General features: G+C 36.8%; 2 protein-coding genes across 3 annotated transcripts in view; both read left to right on the top strand.

Annotated features, from left to right (window-relative positions):
• myofl (myoferlin like) overlaps positions 1-3362 on the top strand; it is a 28188-nt gene extending 24826 nt beyond the window's left edge. Inside the window, exons 41-53 of the mRNA XM_065296610.2 lie at positions 76-231; positions 318-409; positions 518-688; positions 788-936; positions 1034-1173; positions 1461-1549; positions 1624-1719; positions 1805-1946; positions 2042-2141; positions 2241-2419; positions 2541-2650; positions 2736-2883; positions 2969-3362. Of these exons, the coding sequence (XP_065152682.1) occupies positions 76-231; positions 318-409; positions 518-688; positions 788-936; positions 1034-1173; positions 1461-1549; positions 1624-1719; positions 1805-1946; positions 2042-2141; positions 2241-2419; positions 2541-2650; positions 2736-2883; positions 2969-3004 (1608 nt within the window). The 3' untranslated portion in view covers positions 3005-3362. The remainder of the gene's footprint in view (positions 1-75; positions 232-317; positions 410-517; positions 689-787; positions 937-1033; positions 1174-1460; positions 1550-1623; positions 1720-1804; positions 1947-2041; positions 2142-2240; positions 2420-2540; positions 2651-2735; positions 2884-2968) is intronic.
• Positions 3363-4440: 1078 nt separating this feature from the next.
• parga (poly (ADP-ribose) glycohydrolase a) overlaps positions 4441-19121 on the top strand; it is a 46801-nt gene continuing 32120 nt past the window's right edge. The window contains exons 1-9 of one of the 2 annotated variants that reach the window (XM_065296609.2): positions 4441-4613; positions 5364-5427; positions 5507-6097; positions 6202-6334; positions 6760-6882; positions 7019-7099; positions 7413-7487; positions 14802-14894; positions 17889-18043. In XM_065296609.2, coding sequence (XP_065152681.1) covers positions 5399-5427; positions 5507-6097; positions 6202-6334; positions 6760-6882; positions 7019-7099; positions 7413-7487; positions 14802-14894; positions 17889-18043 — 1280 coding nt within the window. In that variant the 5' untranslated portion in view covers positions 4441-4613; positions 5364-5398. Of the gene's footprint in view, positions 4626-5363; positions 5428-5506; positions 6098-6201; positions 6335-6759; positions 6883-7018; positions 7100-7412; positions 7488-14801; positions 14895-17888; positions 18044-19121 lie in introns of both variants that reach the window. The other variant, XM_065296608.2, reaches the window with a different exon arrangement.

Below are 19121 nucleotides of genomic sequence, written 5' to 3'. Positions count from 1 at the left end.
TTTCTTCATATCTGTAGTACAGATGTTCCAGCAGTTATTGTTTAACAATTCATTTTTTTATGCCTGCGTTCACAGGGGTCGTTTCGAATATATCCCCTATCGGATGACCCCAATATGTCAGATCCTCCACGGCAGTTTCGGGAGTTGCCTGAAAGTGGTATTCAGGAATGCCTTGTCCGAATCTACATTGTACGCTGCTTTGACCTACAGCCCAAAGACAACAATGGCATGGTGAGAGTTTGTATACAAGACATCCCTTAATAAACGTCATTATTGGTACAATTGAAGCTCACATATACCTTTGCTTTTTTACAAAGTGTGATCCCTACATAAAGATTTCACTGGGAAAGAAAACCATTGATGACAGAGATCACTATAAACCAAACACCCTAAATCCAGATTTTGGAAGGTCAGACTATGGGGTTGAGTTGTGATGTATTTACAGATAATTGTTTATTTCTTATGCTGCCAGTGAGATGTACAACTTTTTTATTGGTTTTTATTTGTATGTTTAAAGAGTGTTTGAATTGAGCTGCTACATTCCACAAGACAAAGATTTGAAGATTTCCGTTTATGACTTTGACCTGCTCAGTTCTGATGAGAAAGTTGGAGAAACAGTGATAGACCTTGAGAATCGACTCCTCTCTCGGTTTGGCTCACATTGCGGCCTCCCAAAATCTTACTGCGTGTAAGACTTGTATTTTTTTTTACAGTTTTATAATCTGATGCCTACACACTATTGCATGACCAATTTGTGTACTTGTACTTATAAATATATATGAAACAGATCTGGAGTAAACCAATGGAGGGACCAACTTAAACCATCTCAGATCCTGCAGAATCTTGCCAGGATGAGAGGAATTGCTCAACCTCAGATTGCAGATGATGGTAGTTTCTGTTCTTTTGGAGGAAAAGAGTACAGGCTTGATGAACTAGGTACAGTATGCATCATTCGACTTTGCCATAACATCATGCACATACGGATATATTGAATACAAACTGATTTTTTTTCTGGATGGCACTTTGCTTACAGAGGCCAATAAAAGCATCCACCCACATCTGGGCCCACCGAAGGAGCGAATTTGCCTTCATGTGTTGAGAAGGCAGGGCCTTGTACCCGAGCATGTGGAGACCAGGACCTTATATAGCACCTACCAGCCTACTCTTTCTCAGGTCTGCCCCATGATCTCAGCCCTTCTAAAACATACACTATATAGACAAATATTGGGATGCCCATTCTAAATAAGATATTTGGGGCACTGTGGCCATCCCAAACTGAGCACTGATTGGGGCATTGTGCATAGGGGCATTGCCATGTTTGAATAATAGTGAATATCTTTATATTGTAGCATTCAAATTTGTGCAAAGTAGTCCAACCTGTTCATTGTAGGCGTCCCAAAAATTTTTGTGTATGTACTGCAGCTATGCAATTATGTCACACATGTTCATTGTTTTTACAGGGCAAAATTCAGATGTGGGTTGAAATATTCCCAAAAAGCCTTGGTATTCCGGGACCCCTTTGTGAAATCACTCCTCGCAAACCCAAAAAGTACTGTTTTTTTTTTTTTAATGCTGTAATATCTCTAAAATGATTGTGTGATTAATGTGATTATTTTATTGAAGGTACTTCCTGCGAGCCATCATTTGGAATACAACTGAAGTCATTCTGGATGAGACCAGCATCACTGGAGAAAACATGAGTGACATCTATGTAAAAGGGTAATTGCTATACAGCCATAAGTAAATTTGTTGGTCTATATATTGAATAGTATATATATTTTACTATTATTAAATGTGTTTATAGGTGGATGCCAGGCATGGAGGATGACAAGCAGAAGACTGATGTCCATTACAGGTCTTTAGATGGAGATGGAAATTTCAACTGGAGATTTGTCTTTGGCTTTGATTACCTGCCGGCAGAACAATTGTGTCTTGTTTCAAGAAAGGTTGGTGCTTCTGAAGATTATGCTGTAAAACAAATAAAATACAGTGCTTGCATACATGAATAGTTAAAACAATACTTATGTGTATTTATTTTCAGGAGCACTTTTGGAACCTTGATAAAACAGAGTTCAGGATCCCTCCCAAACTGACCCTTCAGATCTGGGACAATGACAAGTTCTCATTGGATGATTATTTAGGTGAATGTTATGGTTCAAATGAACAATTATAGCAACCAGATTGCATAGTTAGGTTTTCTGAACAAATTCAGATTTTTGTATCATGGCTTTCTCAAACAGGTGCAGTGGAGTTGGATCTGCTTCACCTTATCCCTCCAGCTAAGACCCCGGAGAAGTGCAGTTTAAACATGTTATCACAAACAGTCAAGGGTCTTCCACCAACATCACTTTTCTCACAGAAGTCAGTGAGAGGCTGGTGGCCATGCGCTATGGAGCAAGACGGGAAGAAAATCCTGGCAGTGAGTCTATAAATATAAAACTGTGATACATAACATGATGCACATAAACTGTAGTGCTGCTTAAACGGTTAGTATATACAGTTAATTGTTTTTATGCTAAAGAGCGTTTGCTTTGTGCCAGGGTAAAGTGGAAATGACTCTAGAAGTGGTGGAGGAAAAGGAGGCAGAGGAGAGGCCAGCTGGGAAGGGAAGAGATGAACCCAACATGAACCCAAAACTGGATCTTCCAAAGTATAAGAATATCTTAAACTCAGTCTTTCAGTAGCATGCTTGATTAAATGATGTAACTGTAATATTTAACAATGTGTTTCGACAGCCGTCCAGATACGTCCTTCTTTTGGTTTACAAATCCATGTAAGACCATGAAGTTCATTGTGTGGCGCAGATTCAAATGGATCTTCATTGGATTCCTGATTCTTACGCTGGTGATCCTGTTTCTTGGAATCCTCTTGTACTCCTTCCCTGTAAGTATTATTATTAAAATATGACTATGTGCATAGAGTATATTATGTTTTTATGTGCATTAACTATTCTATTGTATTCTTTTAGAACTACATCTCTATGAAAATTGTGAAGCCGTTTTAATTGGAGAATTTCAAGATATTTGTGAAGCAACCTGCGCCATTACATAGTCATCAGTGAACCTGTTTCTTTGCATTTCTTGTTTTCACTTGAATGCAAAACCTATTCCAAGTGCTATATTTTACTCCTCTTTGGACCTCACTGGGTTTGCAGTTTACAATACTGCAAAAAGTTGCACTATATTCTATTGACTATAGTTATTCTCTAGATAATGCCAAATTATCAAGTAAAATTTGTTGTGCTTATGTAGAATTATGACATGTATACACGGCCTAGAGTATAACCTAAGATTTAAAGACATAATTGCTATTTTTAAATAAATGTATCTATTGTTATGTTCAATAAAAAATACTTTCTTGTATTTTGTATTCTTTATTCAAACAGCTGCCATACATAAAAATACATTCAGTGAAATAATGTGAAGTAATATTATAATAATTAAACTAACAATTGCATTCTGAAAATAGATTAATAAACATTAAAGGGGACATATCATAAAAATCTGACTTTTTCCGTGTTTAAGTGCTAAGATTCCGTCTCCAGTGCTTCTATCAACCTAGAAAATGTGAAAAAGATCAACCTAGTAACTTGTTTTGGTAAACCATTCTTCGCAAGCATGTGAGTAAATAGGTAATTGAAATTTGGCTCCCCCTCTGATGTCAGAAGAGGATAATGCTGCCCCTTAATCTGCATTATCCAACCGCAGCACTACCATTTAGTGCGGAGATCAGCTCATTTGCATTTCAAAGGACATACCCAAAACGGCACATTTTTGCTCAAACCAACAAATTGGCAAATTTAACATGCTTTAATAAATTATCTATATGGTATTTTGAGCTAGAACTTCACATAGGCACCCTGGGGACAACACAGATTTATTTCACATCTTAAAAATGTTTTGTGAAATGTCCCCTTTAATAACAATAAACAATGCTCATTATGCAAATGTGTCCATGTTACAAAATACTGAAAGATTCTAAACTAACTCATTTCTGTCGTGAACAAGAGTAGGATTTTATGGTGAAATAGAGAATGAACATATAGCTTACATAAAAATATTATAATAAACGTATATGGGGAAACTGTGCCCAGAATCGACAGATTATTATAACAAACTATTGCACAGAGTCACGATTATACAGAAAGGCGACACTGAAGTACCGCGAGAGATATTACAAATCTATTCGATTCGAGTCGCTCTCGCGCTACTTTTCGCGCACGAAGTCTACTTAAGTTAACACCCCTTATGTGTGTTTTTGACTTCCTTAAAGATTTATACCTCATTATAACATAGTCGTTCTTGAAATGTAATAAATGTAAAGTTACAACAAATTTACAAGTGCCCACATTAAACGACTGTGAACTGAACTTGAAAACGAAAATCGTCTTTCTTCCCGTCATGTGACAGGAACATAGCCAATCAGTGAGCAGCTTCACGGCCCGGAAGTAATGCCGTACTCTATTATGTGTCTAGTTGTGTTACAGTGTATTCTTTCCTTTGATGATGTGAAATAAGCAGAAACCTTTGTATAAATAGGTGTGATTTTCTCGTTTGAAGGAAAATAGCTCGAATATGTGTGTGAGCTGCACAGCGACACGAAGACAAAGCAGAGTAAGAGTGCAAGTATGATTGTTTGCTCTGTGATCAACCTAAGACCTAAGTTACAGTAAAGCAGGCTGTCATATTCAGAAATATTAGCATACAGCATCGAATGGCTGCTGTAGTTTTGTAGCATTCGTAATGCCATATTGCGGATAATTATAATGTTTTAGATCTTTATTCCGTTAACTGAATTAATGTTAATATTTTAAGGGTTCAGCACACTGTAGGCAGGGCTTTAGCTTTTATATTTGAGTTACTATGAGTTCTTATGCCAAAGATCTGGAATTAAAAAGGTGCATAGAGTAACATTAAAAAGGATTACTCTGTAGGATGATGTATCAGTCTAGGCAAATACTGACCTGCCTTTTGTTATGGGATTCTTTTGTTCTTAGCTAGCCCAGCCATTTACAGCACATCAGCTAAATACACCTACTGACTCTTAACTATCGTTACTTCATTATCTATGTACACTTTCCTTTTAAACTCGGAATCGGAATGTAACCTGTCCTGATATAGGAGTTATAATAGCGGATTAATAATTTAGATAGCGGAATATTGATTTAGAAGTTAATAAGAGGAAACTGAAACTTAAAGCATATCGTTATGTTCATGCTTCACATTTGACAGTAAGCTAAATCTATTAACCGTTTATCAAAGGAGTCACGTTGCAATTCTTCCTATAATCTGTTTTACTGTTGCACAGAAATATTTTACGACTTAGTTTCAGTTTCATTTCTGAGATCGCTTTGCTTCTTTCAGGAGTTGTTTTTGCTGGACGTTTGCTTACAGTGAATATGGATGAATCTAAGACAGGAACAAACAGGTAAGTTAGTTTTATTCTTGTTCTTTCTAATTATTATTGGTAACAGTCTCTGTCTGAAGCATACTGATTTGTTCAACAGCCATGGTGAAGGTACAAAGTTGCCTAGAAGTGACCTCAGCGAGTGTGAGCAGAAAGAAAGCAGTCAAGAAGCAATGAAAGAAAGTGATGCGTTGTGTGAATTACCAAGAAAATGTAAGGAGCAAGATGAAGCTAAGCTGGGCCTGATACAGTCCTCCTGTGACACAGACTCAAAGGGCACTGCTTTTAGAGATGCCACTGACAGTAATGATTCAACCGATCAGACAAAGCCAAGCAATGAAGAAAAGCCTTCTGAATCAAACTCGCCAGACACCAAGCTCGGCAAGCTAAGTTGCACTGTCACTGAGATGACAAAGTCTAACCTCAGTTTATCTCTAAATACGAGTGACACACATAGTACAGATGTGGAGATGATGAGCCCAGATAGCCCAACACCCAAAGCTTTTTTGCCAACAACTTCTGGCGACAATTCTTCTTGCCCTGACTTGGTGGAGACCAAAACCCCAGTCCCCAAACCAGAAGACGTGGCTGTAGACACATCTGAAGTGACAGACATGGAAACAGATAATGCAGAGCAAACGTCCTGCACAGTTGTTGATGAGCCTAACCAAACACAGACATCTTCAGTAAGGTACTGTATTTAAATAAAAATTAAATATATGGTATATGTGTAAATATAATGATAACTAAATTAGAAATTATAATAATATACATTATTGTGTTCTGTGTGTTTAGAGATCAAGTGTCGGATGTGAAAAAAGTCAGGAAGTGGCTTGGAACCCCAATAGAGGAGCTTAGACGGATGCCTCAGTGTGGACAGTCCCTGCCACACCTCAGGGCCACAGACAATCACAAAGTCCTCATCAGGGTAAGCACTCCACAGTGACACTGTGATGTTTTCAGCCAATGCCTAAGGGCTTCCTGTCAGTTTGAGTATGATCACTCTATGTGCTTGCCACTGTGCTTGCACACCATACAAGTGTTTTGATGTTTCGTTGAAAGGATTTGGACTGAAGCGATGGGCACTTCTTAAATTGGCCTTAAAGAAAATAGTTTATAGTTCTCATATAACAAAGATAAGCAAAATTGTCATTGGTTTGAGAAATTTTTATTTGCTTGTAACAGGACATTTTGTATTTTTTACAGCAGAGAATCTAAATATTTTACGAAACATGGCATTCAAAATGAACTTGCTTTCATAAATGTTTATACTGTACTAGTGATTAAGGGTTTAACTACTGTATAACCGGTAAAAAACGCTTATTAAAAGTGTTTCTTTGCTCTGATTTGTAGACAGACCTGCTTAAAAGAGATGAAGTCCCCATTCCATATCCGAGCAAGTTCAGAGATTCATGGGATGATATGACTGTAAAAATGCCTTGTTCAGAAAAGAACCTGTTTCCTGTGGAGAATGAGGTAAGTACTTATTTAAGGTCCATTTTAGTTTGAGATCAATGAGATGTTAATTTAATATAATCGATATTTTTCTCTTGTTTTTACATAAAAACATGCTTGCCTTAATAATGATGTATATGTTGTCCCTATTTTTCAGGATGGAACTGTAGTACAGAGTCGTTGGGATTTGATTTGTAGTGCTTTGGAAGCAGCGTGCAAAAGTTCACTTGATATTAGGGTAAGCTTGTTTTACATGGTGGGAGGAAATCTATATATAAATTTAAAATATGCACTGGCAACTATTAAAGTGTGATAAAAGTATCAATGAAAAATACCACCAGAGGGTGGCAGAATTGCACCAAAATGTACACAATCCTTCCTTCATGTCAAATGCTGGTATTAACTTTTCTGTGCAATTCGCTGGTCTCCCCTACCATAGATATCAAAAGCACCTAAAGGGGAAAGCTTTCATATTAGCCATTTTAATTATAAAACATGGTTGATTTTTAGACTGCTGTATAAAAATAAATCGATTTTTCGTAATTTTACAGGATGCAATATTGAGTTACAACACCGCACATACTAAAAGATGGGACTTCACAGCTTTGAATGTTCTCTGCACTGAGGTATGACACGCATTTTTCTGAAAAAGCATATTGGATGTTTTTTTTTGTGTGTGCGTATAAAACGCCTCTTTGGGCAGAGATAAGCTAGTGTCCATTTGTCCAGTGTATTTAAACTGATGTGTATCCAAATACAGAGGCAATGACAGACCCCATTTGGACATAGTTCAAAGTGTCCCAAATAATGTGCATGCAGATGGCTGATTTGCATTTGATAGTGTAATGAAAATGTAATGAATGTTCAACTTGTCCAAACCCACTAATGAGTCCAAACAAACTGAACCTAAGCAAATAATGAGTAATTTATTTTAGCAATGTCCAATTATGCTTGCACAAAACCTAAAAAGGCATAACAACACATTCAATAAGTTCTTTGCCGATCTTAATATAAATCATTATATTAGTTAAAAACTTAACTGTTAAGTGGTTGCTGTTGGTCTTATTTTATGACCATTATTATGAATTTTTGACTACCTCATACAGTAACTGCAATAAGGTATAGCAGGCATAAGTTTAACCTGTAATATATTTCATTGAATATAGTGAAAGAACACCAAATGTATGACTTTAAAAAAAAAAAGATTTCTTCTGGTGAGTCACAATGGGACCAAAAGGCCCCCTGATGCTAAAAATGCTCTGTTATTGTTTATTCTGACTGAATAAAATTTACTGGCACACTAAAGGTATTACGCTCTTCAGTCAAAGTGAAGCAGGTTAGCCTCCAAATGTGGATACGCACCAAGCAGCCCGCGTCTGCCCCTTCTGCTACCTCGTCCCCGGGGGTCTCTTTGCATCTAGCACTAGTCAATTAAGACAGAGGTGGGCACTCAGCATAACGAGAAGCAGCTGGTAGAGGAAGACCAGGGAGATGAGGGTCCTGTTTACTGCAAATAAACACACTCAACAGATGGGCCCCGCTCTTTCTCATAGACAGAAGCTGGTGGATCAAGTAGGAAGATGACTTGAGTGCTCTTCTTTGGCAAAAAGCTTGACCTTTTTTATGCTAGTTCTTGTTTGTTTACATTCTGGCTAATTTGGTTTGTCTTTTAGCAGATTTGTGTAACATGGGTCAGTGAGGATATTTATGGGGTACAGAATTTTACCCCTCCACCCCTTTTCTGAACCCTACTGTATGAGCAGGCTGGATCTTAGTGGGCTGTTCTCATAACCTAGAAGTTGTGTTGATTTCTTCTGTAGGGTTCTGTAAATGGCAGATTTTGATCTACGTCCCATTTTAGATTAATACTCGAAAGCCATTTCTGCGCCGCCGAGTTTTTTGTAGATTTATGGGCTTCAGCCGAGAGCTCAGATTTCCGTTCACGTTTAAAATGATTTGATAGAATAATTTCAGACCTGTTTAAATCAATAGCAGTCAGTGTCTTTTTATGGCTTTATCCAATTTAATTAACCACAGCCATTAAATCTATAAGGGAGCCAATCAAAGCCATTAGCAAAGTGCACCTTGTTGTAATGAAGCGTGCTTGAGTGGGCCAGCCCTTTAAACTGTCCACTTAACAGCTTGAGCTCTGCTTTATTCTTTGGCTGAGACACAATGTGTCTTTGTGTTCCATGGAGATGTTTTTTAATCTAATTTCCCCTAATCATTTTATTACTGCACAAATGCATTTCGTAAGCATACATAATGCCTTTAGGGCTGTTTACAATAATGATATGCATACAGAATGGGATGATAGTCTCTTTGATTAAACTTCCAGATATAGATATACATTTTAGTGATCTTTGTGTTCTCTTTAATTCTTAAACTGAATTAATATGGTGTGTTCTTGCCGCTCTAGTTAAGTATGCTAGTGCCCATAAATACTTGCATGCTTTCCTTCTGTTTATTTATGGATCTGTACTAGTATGCTTTCCCTACTCTAAATTATGTAGGAGACTGTTTTGTAATATAGTAAGTATTTAGAAAAAATATTTGTGCTGTTTCATCATTTGTAAGATGTTTTGGATAAATGTTTACATTGCGAGTTTCCACATTTATAAAAAAACATGAAAAGGGGATTTTCAAAATTGTGCTGTAAATAGAGTAATAAAATCTTAAAAAGTAAAATATTTTCTATATAGTAAATATGAAGAGTTTGGTTCCAAAAAGCAATAAATTCATTTGGATATACCTTGGTTTGCTATACCAAGAAAGTGACAATATGAAAACCACTATTTTCTGTGACAAACTTTCAGCATCCATAATTTGATTTACAAAGATATATTATAAAAAAAATTTCTCTAAATCTATTGAATCAGTTTATAAATGTGCATTTATCTTTGCCATGCTTTCTTAATTAAGTTGACTAGTGGTATACACTGATTAAAAAAATAAACATTAATGGCATTAATCAAAACACTTTGTCATATTAAGAACACTGTCATTGCTGCTGTCGAGCTTGGGACATCATCGCCAAACTTTTTTGACAGCGATCAGCTATGAAATGTTTTGGTCTTGCTCAATTTTCTTTGACTTGGTGTAAAATATGGAAAGTTGTTCATAAGATCCCCTACAGTCAATGTGTTAGCATGACAGAAGCTTGATGCTGTCGTGTGAGAACAAGCAACAGCCCGCATTTTCCGTCTCACGAGTGCCTCTCGCATAAATTATTCAATTTTGATGGCTTACGTTTCTTCAACGCCACAGAAAACCACCACAGGTTTATCAATGCAATCAAAATATTATTATTGATCACAAAGTACAAAGTAGGATTCTGTACTCAACACGCCGCCATTGTTGTTTACAGTGCGTTGAATGGTGCGCTGTGATTTGTTGTGCAAATTTATTGAATATTGCAGAGAAGGAGGACTGGCGTTTAGTGCGTTTTGGTAAAAAAGAAGAAAAGATGACAGAATAACATGGGGGATATTGGATTTTGGGTAAAATGAAGAATTTACTTTTTAATACTAACCTGATACAATACTGATTTTGGCGGTAACTAATTTTTTTAAATGGCGTTTATCGCGTTTTGGAACCAAACTCTTCATATGCTTGTAGTTATTTTAATATAATAATACGTATTTCCTACATCCTACACAATGTACAGAAAATGTTTGAACCCTGATATCTTTAATATTGACTGAGTAAGGTCATATAAAAGATTTAAATTAAAGTCAAATTAGTAATTAAAATCAAACTTTGATGCTCCTAATCTCAGAATTAGATTGAGACTTTAGCCTGGATTTCACAAACAGGGTCAAGTATTTTATTGGCTAGATGTTGAAGTGGGCGCATGCAGTTTATCTAATAATCATGATTTACTTAAAAAATCTTAGATAGGTATTTGAACCACAATTGTTGTTACTCAAACTAATATGTCCAGAAATGTTCATTTTAACATGGTTCTGTAATTCCACACAAGCTGTGTTTGTTTCCTTTTCCATCAATAGAGGGCACTGGTATGTCAGGGTAAACAGCTGGCAAATGATTTTCAATTTAAGAGATTAAGAGAAACATCAATGAACAGCAGTTGATAACCATAGCACAGTCCTAAAATGTATAGCAAGCAATTCAGAAAGATGTGTGCTTGGTGTGTTTCAAGATGTCAGGGCACATAAAAGTTACAGAATCATCCAGGGTTCCCACAGGCAAAAAAAACGTAGAACTGTAAGGCATTTTGGAATTCCAGGCTTGGAAATGTGCCGAAAAATGTTCAAACTTTGTCAAAGCTTATGCTTTCTCACAGTCCGACTGTTGAGTCAGCCCATTCTGATAAATTTTGTATAAATGGCACGCCTTTTGAAACGTTGTGCAGTACATGCGCTCAGTCGTCTGATTCACTTAATATCACACATCTTTTTTTCTGAATCTTTTACCATGGGCTAGAACAACTTTGTTACATTTCAGGCATCATATACCAAACCCCAATTCTAACCCCAACTCCTAGCAACGGTTTAAAAATTGAAATAAATTGAGAAACCAATTCATAAAATGACAAGGAAAGATGCGTGGTTTTAAGTGAACAGGAGGGACTGGCGTATTACGTGCACGCAAAATTGGACTTTGGCGTGTGTATTGCACGACTTTTCAAAGGGCGTGCTATTTATATGCAATTTATGAGAATAGGGTGGTTGAATCTTTGTTAGTAATTGGATAGGTTGTGGCATTTTCCCGTTTGGTGTCGCATTTAATGCACTCGAATATACAGTACCGTCCCGTCTTAATATTGTTTCAGTTACCATAGGTCTCCAATTATTGTCTCGAAGTGAACAGGTTGTGGGACTTTGATTGACAACAGAGGTGTAATGGCTATGGAAAGGAGCAAAATACAAATTAGACCCTGTCTTGTCATAAATTGTAGTTGAGTTTCGGCCCTACCCTGAAATGAAAGTGTCAGAGCTGTGGGCTCTGATAAATTCACACTGCTGTCTCAGTGCACAGAACCGCCTTCGCAAACACAACCCTCTTATTCCATCGCTTCTCAATGGAGGGAATTCCCTCCTTTTTTGTAAGCTTACAGGCCAACAAAATTATAAAAGAAAAAATATCAAGCACACAGGATATGATTTGATATAAGAAACGCTTGTCTTAATCATGGGTGTTTGTGTTGATTTGAAATGATCAAAAAGTCTAAACATCGCTATGCTAAATATCAAACAAGCATGCTCTGTGTTCTTATGTATAATATAACATAGTTTTATTAATAAAAATAATGTAAATTTGCTTGTTTTCCTTGTTCCTCTCACAAATCGACACACAGCAAAACATTGACTTGTGAATTCTCATTGGTCGGTTTGGATTGAGATTGTAATGTGTCGCTCTAACAGGTTCTGGTTGGCCAGGAGAAGAGGCAGTTTGATTTAGCGAGGTCTAACTCCTGCAACCTCAGCTCAGACCCATCCGGCCTGTCAGCTCTCCTCACTCATTAGACCCAGAGGAGCACTTTACGATGTCAAGCAGGTCATTACTTATGACAGCATTTAGTCAGGCCTCCTTTACGGGCGTATAAATGCTCCTTGGTTAAATTGTCAGGCGAGGCTTCCCGTCCAGAAGATCAGCGCACCGCCTCTCCTTCCTCAACCCATTTGCATCTGTTCCAGGAATCCCATTTAATCAGCTGAACTCGCCCTGTAACCTTGATGAAATGGGTCCGTGACTGAGCACGCTGCCAATTGAAGCCAATATATTAGTAAATAAGCCTGCTGTAAATCTGTGCGATGATACGACGGTAGTGTATTTATTTTGCTGAAATCATACCGGGCTGCTGAGCCAGCTCTCGCTGTTTTGACACCCACGACTACGTTCGGAACATTGCAAAGTAATGCTGTTTGCCTGATAAGAGATCTATGGTGTCTGTGATTTGCTGTATAGTGCTAAAAAGTGCACAGAGAGCTTGCTCGCTGTCTGTATTTCTATCTCTGTGATGTCATTTCCCCGAGGAGCTCCCCTTATATCCCCAAAATTACGTTTTTATAACCTCTGCGCAATAGATCAAGCTTTGTAACTGCCTCTCCGGATATGAGTAATATTTTTTCTCACCACACTAAAAAACCAAGAGGTTCTATTTATGAAACTCCCCGAATTGTCTGGAGCCTTGGGCAATTATGAGATAAAAAGATTGTTGGGATCATCCATAGAAGCACAAAAACTGTACAATAAAATAACTAAACGTTTGTCGCAGAGAGCCAGCAGCCAAGGATGCAAATAATTTTCTTCACCTATTGATGTCATCCTGACAGCATGACAGCCAATCATTTTTTTTCTAATCTGACACTGACACTTGAATAATACTCTCCATGACATGTCGACAGCTGGGTTCAAGTGTCTTATTCAACAATATGTCTCTGTTTTCTGACAGTTGTTTTCCATTTAATGGTGTTTTAGAAAAAAGGAAAAATGGCCCCGGGTAAGCAGAAACAAAAAAAAAAGAGTTCATTATTGATTCCGTTTTGTACTAGACAGTTGACATTTTGATTTTATTTCATTTTTTATTCGTTTGAGAACTAAACATGATAATGTTGACGTTTTTTAATTGGTAATAGTCATGTGCCTGCTTTGTTCTCTGAGAAAGGACATTTATGACTATGAGTTTAGTAGATGAAGAAATGAAGAAACGCGTCTTTTTGCACTCAAAGGGACATTCCACTTCTTTGAAAATATGCTCATTTTCCAGCTCCCCTAGAGTTAAACATTTGATTCTTACCGTTTTGGAATCCATTCAGCTGATCTCTGAATAGATCATATTATATTATATAGATATTTTCCTATTTAAAACTTGACTCTTCTGTAGTTATATCGTGTACTAAGACCAACAGAAAATTTAAAAGTTGAGATTTTCTAGGCAGATATGGTTAGGACTATAAACTCTTTCTGATGTAATAATCAAGGACTTTGCTGATGTAACATGCACTGTAAAAAACAGCCGTAGAAATTACAATGTTATTGCAGCTGGGTTGCCGGAAATTTACTGTAGATTTACGTTTATGTTATTTACTAGCAAGAGTTTGTTCAAAGTAAAATAAATTTTAAATATTAACAAGTCTTTATCTTTACAGAATAAAACTATACAATAACAGCCTCATGCAACGCATTCTGGGAACCAGAAATCATCATCAACCTTTTTCTGTTTTTGCTTCAGATTTTGTTTTCCAGAATGTTTTGCTTGATACTGTTTTTTTTAGTTTTACTCTGTGAAGACAAAGACTTGTAAATGTTTAATGTTCATTTAACTTTGAACAAACTCTTGCCAGTAAATAACATCAATGTAAATCTACGGTAAATTACCGTCAACCCAGCCGCAATTTCTACGGAATTTTTTTACAGTGTGGCTGCAGCAGGTGTAGTGATATTACGCACTGCCCAAAAATAGTCCCCTGCCATTGAAAGTAACCAAGAGAACTATTTTCGGGCAGTGCGTAATATCACTACGCCTGCTGCAGCCATGTTACATCAGCAAAGTCACTGATTATTACGCCAGTTTGAGAGTATAGTTCCTAGCCATATCTGCCTATAAAATTGCAACTTTTAATTTCCGTCGGTCTTAGAACACGATGTAACTACAGAAGAGTCAAGTTTTAAATAGGAAAAATATCAAAACTCTTTGGTTATTTTTAACGCAATGCTAATGGTCTAATCAGATTTAATGGATTGTGCTAAGCTATGCTAAAAGTGGTAGCACCAGAACCAGAGATCAGCTGAATGGATTTCAAAACGGTAAGAATCAAATGTTTAACTCTAGGGGAGCTGGAAAATTAGCATATATTCCAAAAAAAGTGGAATGTCCCTTTAAAAGGCATGTACTGTATTTCTGTGATGTGGTAAAGTGAATGACCTGTGGCAGATCATATAATTAACAAACACCTGTTACTTCTCTTTGGCAGGGTCTGGAGAATTGTGAAGTACAGTATCTTTTTGATGTCATATTGCCGAGAATGGTGAAACTGACATTGGACACACCCAAGATTTGCACCCAGGTAAGGCAACAGCGCATAATAAAATGTCAATGCAAAATTTAAGGTTCTCTACTGAAGTTTGGGCAGAAGGAGTCATGTCAGGCTAAGATGGGTCAATAGGCCCAGAGTGCTGCTGTGTAAAACCAGTGGCTAGTGAAGGACACTTCCACATGAACAGCAATGGCCTCATAAGGACCTGAAATAATGGAATCCAAAGAAAGTCATTCATCAGCCTGTGTTCTCCAGTCAGAAAACACAGTTAAATGATATCTTCCTAATTAAAGGGATAGTTCACAGAAAAACGTTTATTCTGTTATCATTTTCCTACCCTCAACTTGTTTCAAACCTGTATAAATGTTTTTTTTTCTGAACACAAATTAAGATGTTTTGAAAAATGTTATTAACCAACTGGGTCACCATTGGTTAAAGGACAAGTTCGGTATTTTAGACTTAAAGCCCTGTTTTCAGATTGTTTATGGTCAAATAGAATGGTTTTGACTGAAATTTCGACATTTTCGGCTGCCCTGAGAATTTTCGCGTGTTTGTGTTTCAGCTCAGACCTCTACAATGGGTTTAATGGTGCACTGGAACAATCCTTCCTAAAATGCATTAAACTTTCGTTTACAAAGACGTGAAACTCACCGAGTGGTCAGGGGTGTTCACTGGTATGCTCACACAAAAATCGCTCCAAAAGACGCATTCCAACAGGTTTTATCGTAGTTTTTACCAACTCCATTGACTAGTGTTAGATGTCCTGTGAGGTACGGTATTACTCCGCGCCGGGAACTTTGTTTCTATTCTTGCAATTGGCAAAGGCGGATTAGCGCCACCACCTGGGCTGGAGTGTTTATTATTCAAGCTCTAAGCGGAAGAATGTACGGGTGTGAGGCGTTTGGGAAAATAGGTCCACAAGTTAACAACGAATGCTAAAACAGCTGTTGGAAAGCATCTTTTGCAGCGATTTTTGTGTGAGCATATCAGTGAACACCCCTGACCACTCGGTGAGTTTCACGTCTTTGTAAACGAAAGTTTAATGCATTTTAGGAAGGATTGTTCCAGTGCACCATTAAACCCATTGTAGAGGTCTGAGCTGAAACACAAACACCCGAAAATTCTCAGGGCAGCCGAAAATGTCGAAATTTCAGTCAAAACCATTCTATTTGACCATAAACAATCTGAAAACAGGGCTTTAAGTCTAAAATACCGAACTTGTCCTTTAAATGAATAGTCTACCCTTTTGCCATATTAAACTATGTTATTACCTCAACTTAGATGAATTAATAAATATCTGTCTTTTTTCAATGTGTGCACTGTACAGCGCGTCGTGAATGTGTTAGCATTTAGCCTAGACCCATTCATTCCTATGGTACCAAAGAGGGAAGCCACCAAACACTTCCGTGTTTTCCCTATTTAAAGACTGTTACATGAGGAGTTATACTAACAAGTATGGTGCCAGAAAATAAAACTTTTTTTTGGTACCATAGGAATGAATGGGCTAGGCTAAATGCTAACACATTCATAACGCGCTGTAAAGTGCACGCATTGAAAAAAGATAGGTATGTATTAATTCGTCTGGTTGAGGTAATAACATAGTTTAACTCTTTCACCGCCAGCATTTTTCAGGATTTTCACAAAAGTTTAATGCCTTCCAGAAAATGCTCTGTTTTAAATATATAAACATACATTTTTTTTATCACCTCTCAAATATGTGTAGGTTTCATCAAAAAAAACATATTTTTAGCAAAAAGCTGAGATAATTCCATTTTTGTGAAGGACTTTTAGTAGAGATGAGATGCAGAGCGATCTTTAAAAAATACACGGACATACAGCTGTTTGCCCTTGGGCAATACTTCCGGTTTTTATGAGTTGGGGAAGAGCGCCACCTGGTGGATAATAGCGGTATTGCAGATTGACGAGATATCTCGTCAATGGCGGGGAAAGAGTTAATATGGCAAAAGGGTAGACTATTCCTTTAATAATTGGTTATTAAGTTTGGAACATTTTGCCAATTAGTAAATGATGACAGAATCTTTCAGAATTTTAAAACTATCCTTTTAAATATAAATAGTACTTAATATTTTTGTTTTTTACCTGACCAAAATATCAGGTTGTCCAAAAGCTCATGCCCATAAGGGCACATTAACTGTTTGTCAATTGCTCTAAATTAAAGTGTCTGCTAAATGACAAATTTAAAAGTACTTTAGGGGACTGCTAAAAGACAACATTGAGCCACAAAATTTAAACCCAGCTTAGCATTTTATTGCTAAATTATGCATCACTAGCAGAGTTGCAAAAAAAAAAAACGGATTAATTGTTTAATATTTTATATCACATTTTCGAATAACCGTAAACTATGGATAATCACAAATCTTTTGGAATTATGTTGTGACTAAAGCAAAAAACAATAAATTACAAACATACCTTACAAAATACAATACTGGTGTGCATCTTAAGACAAAAGATTGGCACTAGGATAATCCCTGTCCGGGAAACCGTCCCTAAAAGTTTAGGAACATTTTCCAATAATATTTTAGTTTTATAATGAAAAAAAGTTGTATGTTCGACGTTGTGGGCATAATATGAAGTTGTATGTTGCACATTGAACATGCACTTTTAAATTAATACATTTCAAGGACATATGGTATCATTAAAGTCGTGTCACCCTAAACTTTTAAACTGTATTGTAGGTCATCCAACTTATCCAGTGAAATGGTGTTTAAGATCGTGCATAGTCTTCTCCTTTAAAAAAATGCATACATTTTTAGTCTCTCCTTGCTTAGCAGCAATATTTATTCATGTACGTTTTATTAACGTTTGCATCAATTACGTGGCCCTTAAAGAGTCTTTAAGTCCAATCAGTAGAGATGAATGACTCTCAATGCAAATGCTGCTGGCTGATGGTGGAATACTGCCGGGCACCTTAATTACTCCTGGCCATTTGCTTAATGTAATTCTGTCTCCCTGTTTGGTCAATTGCTAAACTAATTATCTTTGCCTCTCTCTCCTCTTCCACAGCCAATCCCTCTGCTTAAACTAAGGATGAATCAGTCCTTGACCATGTCACAGGAACAAATTGCCTGCCTTCTAGCCAATGCCTTCTTCTGTACATTTCCCAGACGCAACTCCCGCAAGTCTGAATATTCCAACTACCCCGAGATCAATTTTTACAGGTGCCACCACGTCCTTTCTGTTCAAAATTATGGAGCCTCTCTGGAGAGCTTCTACATATTTGCAGGTCTAGCTATTGATTGTCTTAGGTTTTAGTTTTCCATCTAAATTGTAGTTAATTTGAAGGCTGTGAGGTAAGTCCCGAGCTGATTTAATAAGCTGCTCATTTTCAGGTAGTCTATTTCTATTATATTTACAATGGATTTTACCACCTTAATATGTCTCATGTGTAGACCTCACCGCTGTAGGTGGTAATTGTTATGAAAGCCCCTCTTTATCAAAATTACACTCTTACACATTCACAAATCCAATTTGATTTCCCGAATGTCTCATGCATTCACATTTTGAGCCTTGTGGTGGGTAGTGATGCATGTGACAGCTTTAACAGAACCAAAAAACAACTTGACAAGAACCGTTGTTTATTTTTTTTTTGTAGTGTTGACACATTTTCTTTTAATAAGATTAAATATTATTTTATTGAAAGTTTGGCCACATATCAGAGATTTATTGCGTTTTAGTTACAATTCACAATTCCGTTTGCGCCACTGTATTTCGTTACTGGGTCTTTTTTTGATGTTTCACATTTTGATGTGTCAGTCTGTGAAGTACCTTGTATTATAATCCGCACTCACAAAACCATTCTTCTTTTTCCGATTTATTTTACATACATCTAAACTTTTGTGTCTATTCCCAATAGAAATGAATGTAAAATAAAACTGGAAAAGTAGAATGCTTTTGTGATTGCGAATCATAATTTCTTAAATTTAGTTACATCACATCAATAAACCCTATCATACCATGGGGATGTTGAATGCTTTATTCTGATTGGTTGATAAATGTTACACAGGAATGCATTATTTTTTGAAAAACGTGCACCTGAACTGTAAAATATCTTAAAATAATCATCAGAGCAATATCTTCGTAATATCTATGGTTATCGTGGTATAAGCGGAATAATTGACTCCGGTCCACCCATTTTGGTTGTGCATTATTGTCAAATAATTAAACGGCCCGTCATCAATTATTCCTTACATATGCTACCTGTTACCATACAGAATATATAAAAAATAAATAAGTAAT

This window comes from Paramisgurnus dabryanus, chromosome 20 (genome assembly GCF_030506205.2).
Source record: "Paramisgurnus dabryanus chromosome 20, PD_genome_1.1, whole genome shotgun sequence".
Taxonomy (NCBI): Eukaryota; Metazoa; Chordata; class Actinopteri; order Cypriniformes; family Cobitidae; genus Paramisgurnus; species Paramisgurnus dabryanus.
Note: the sequence above shows the minus strand (reverse complement) of the source record. Positions and strands in the feature narration are given on the sequence as shown.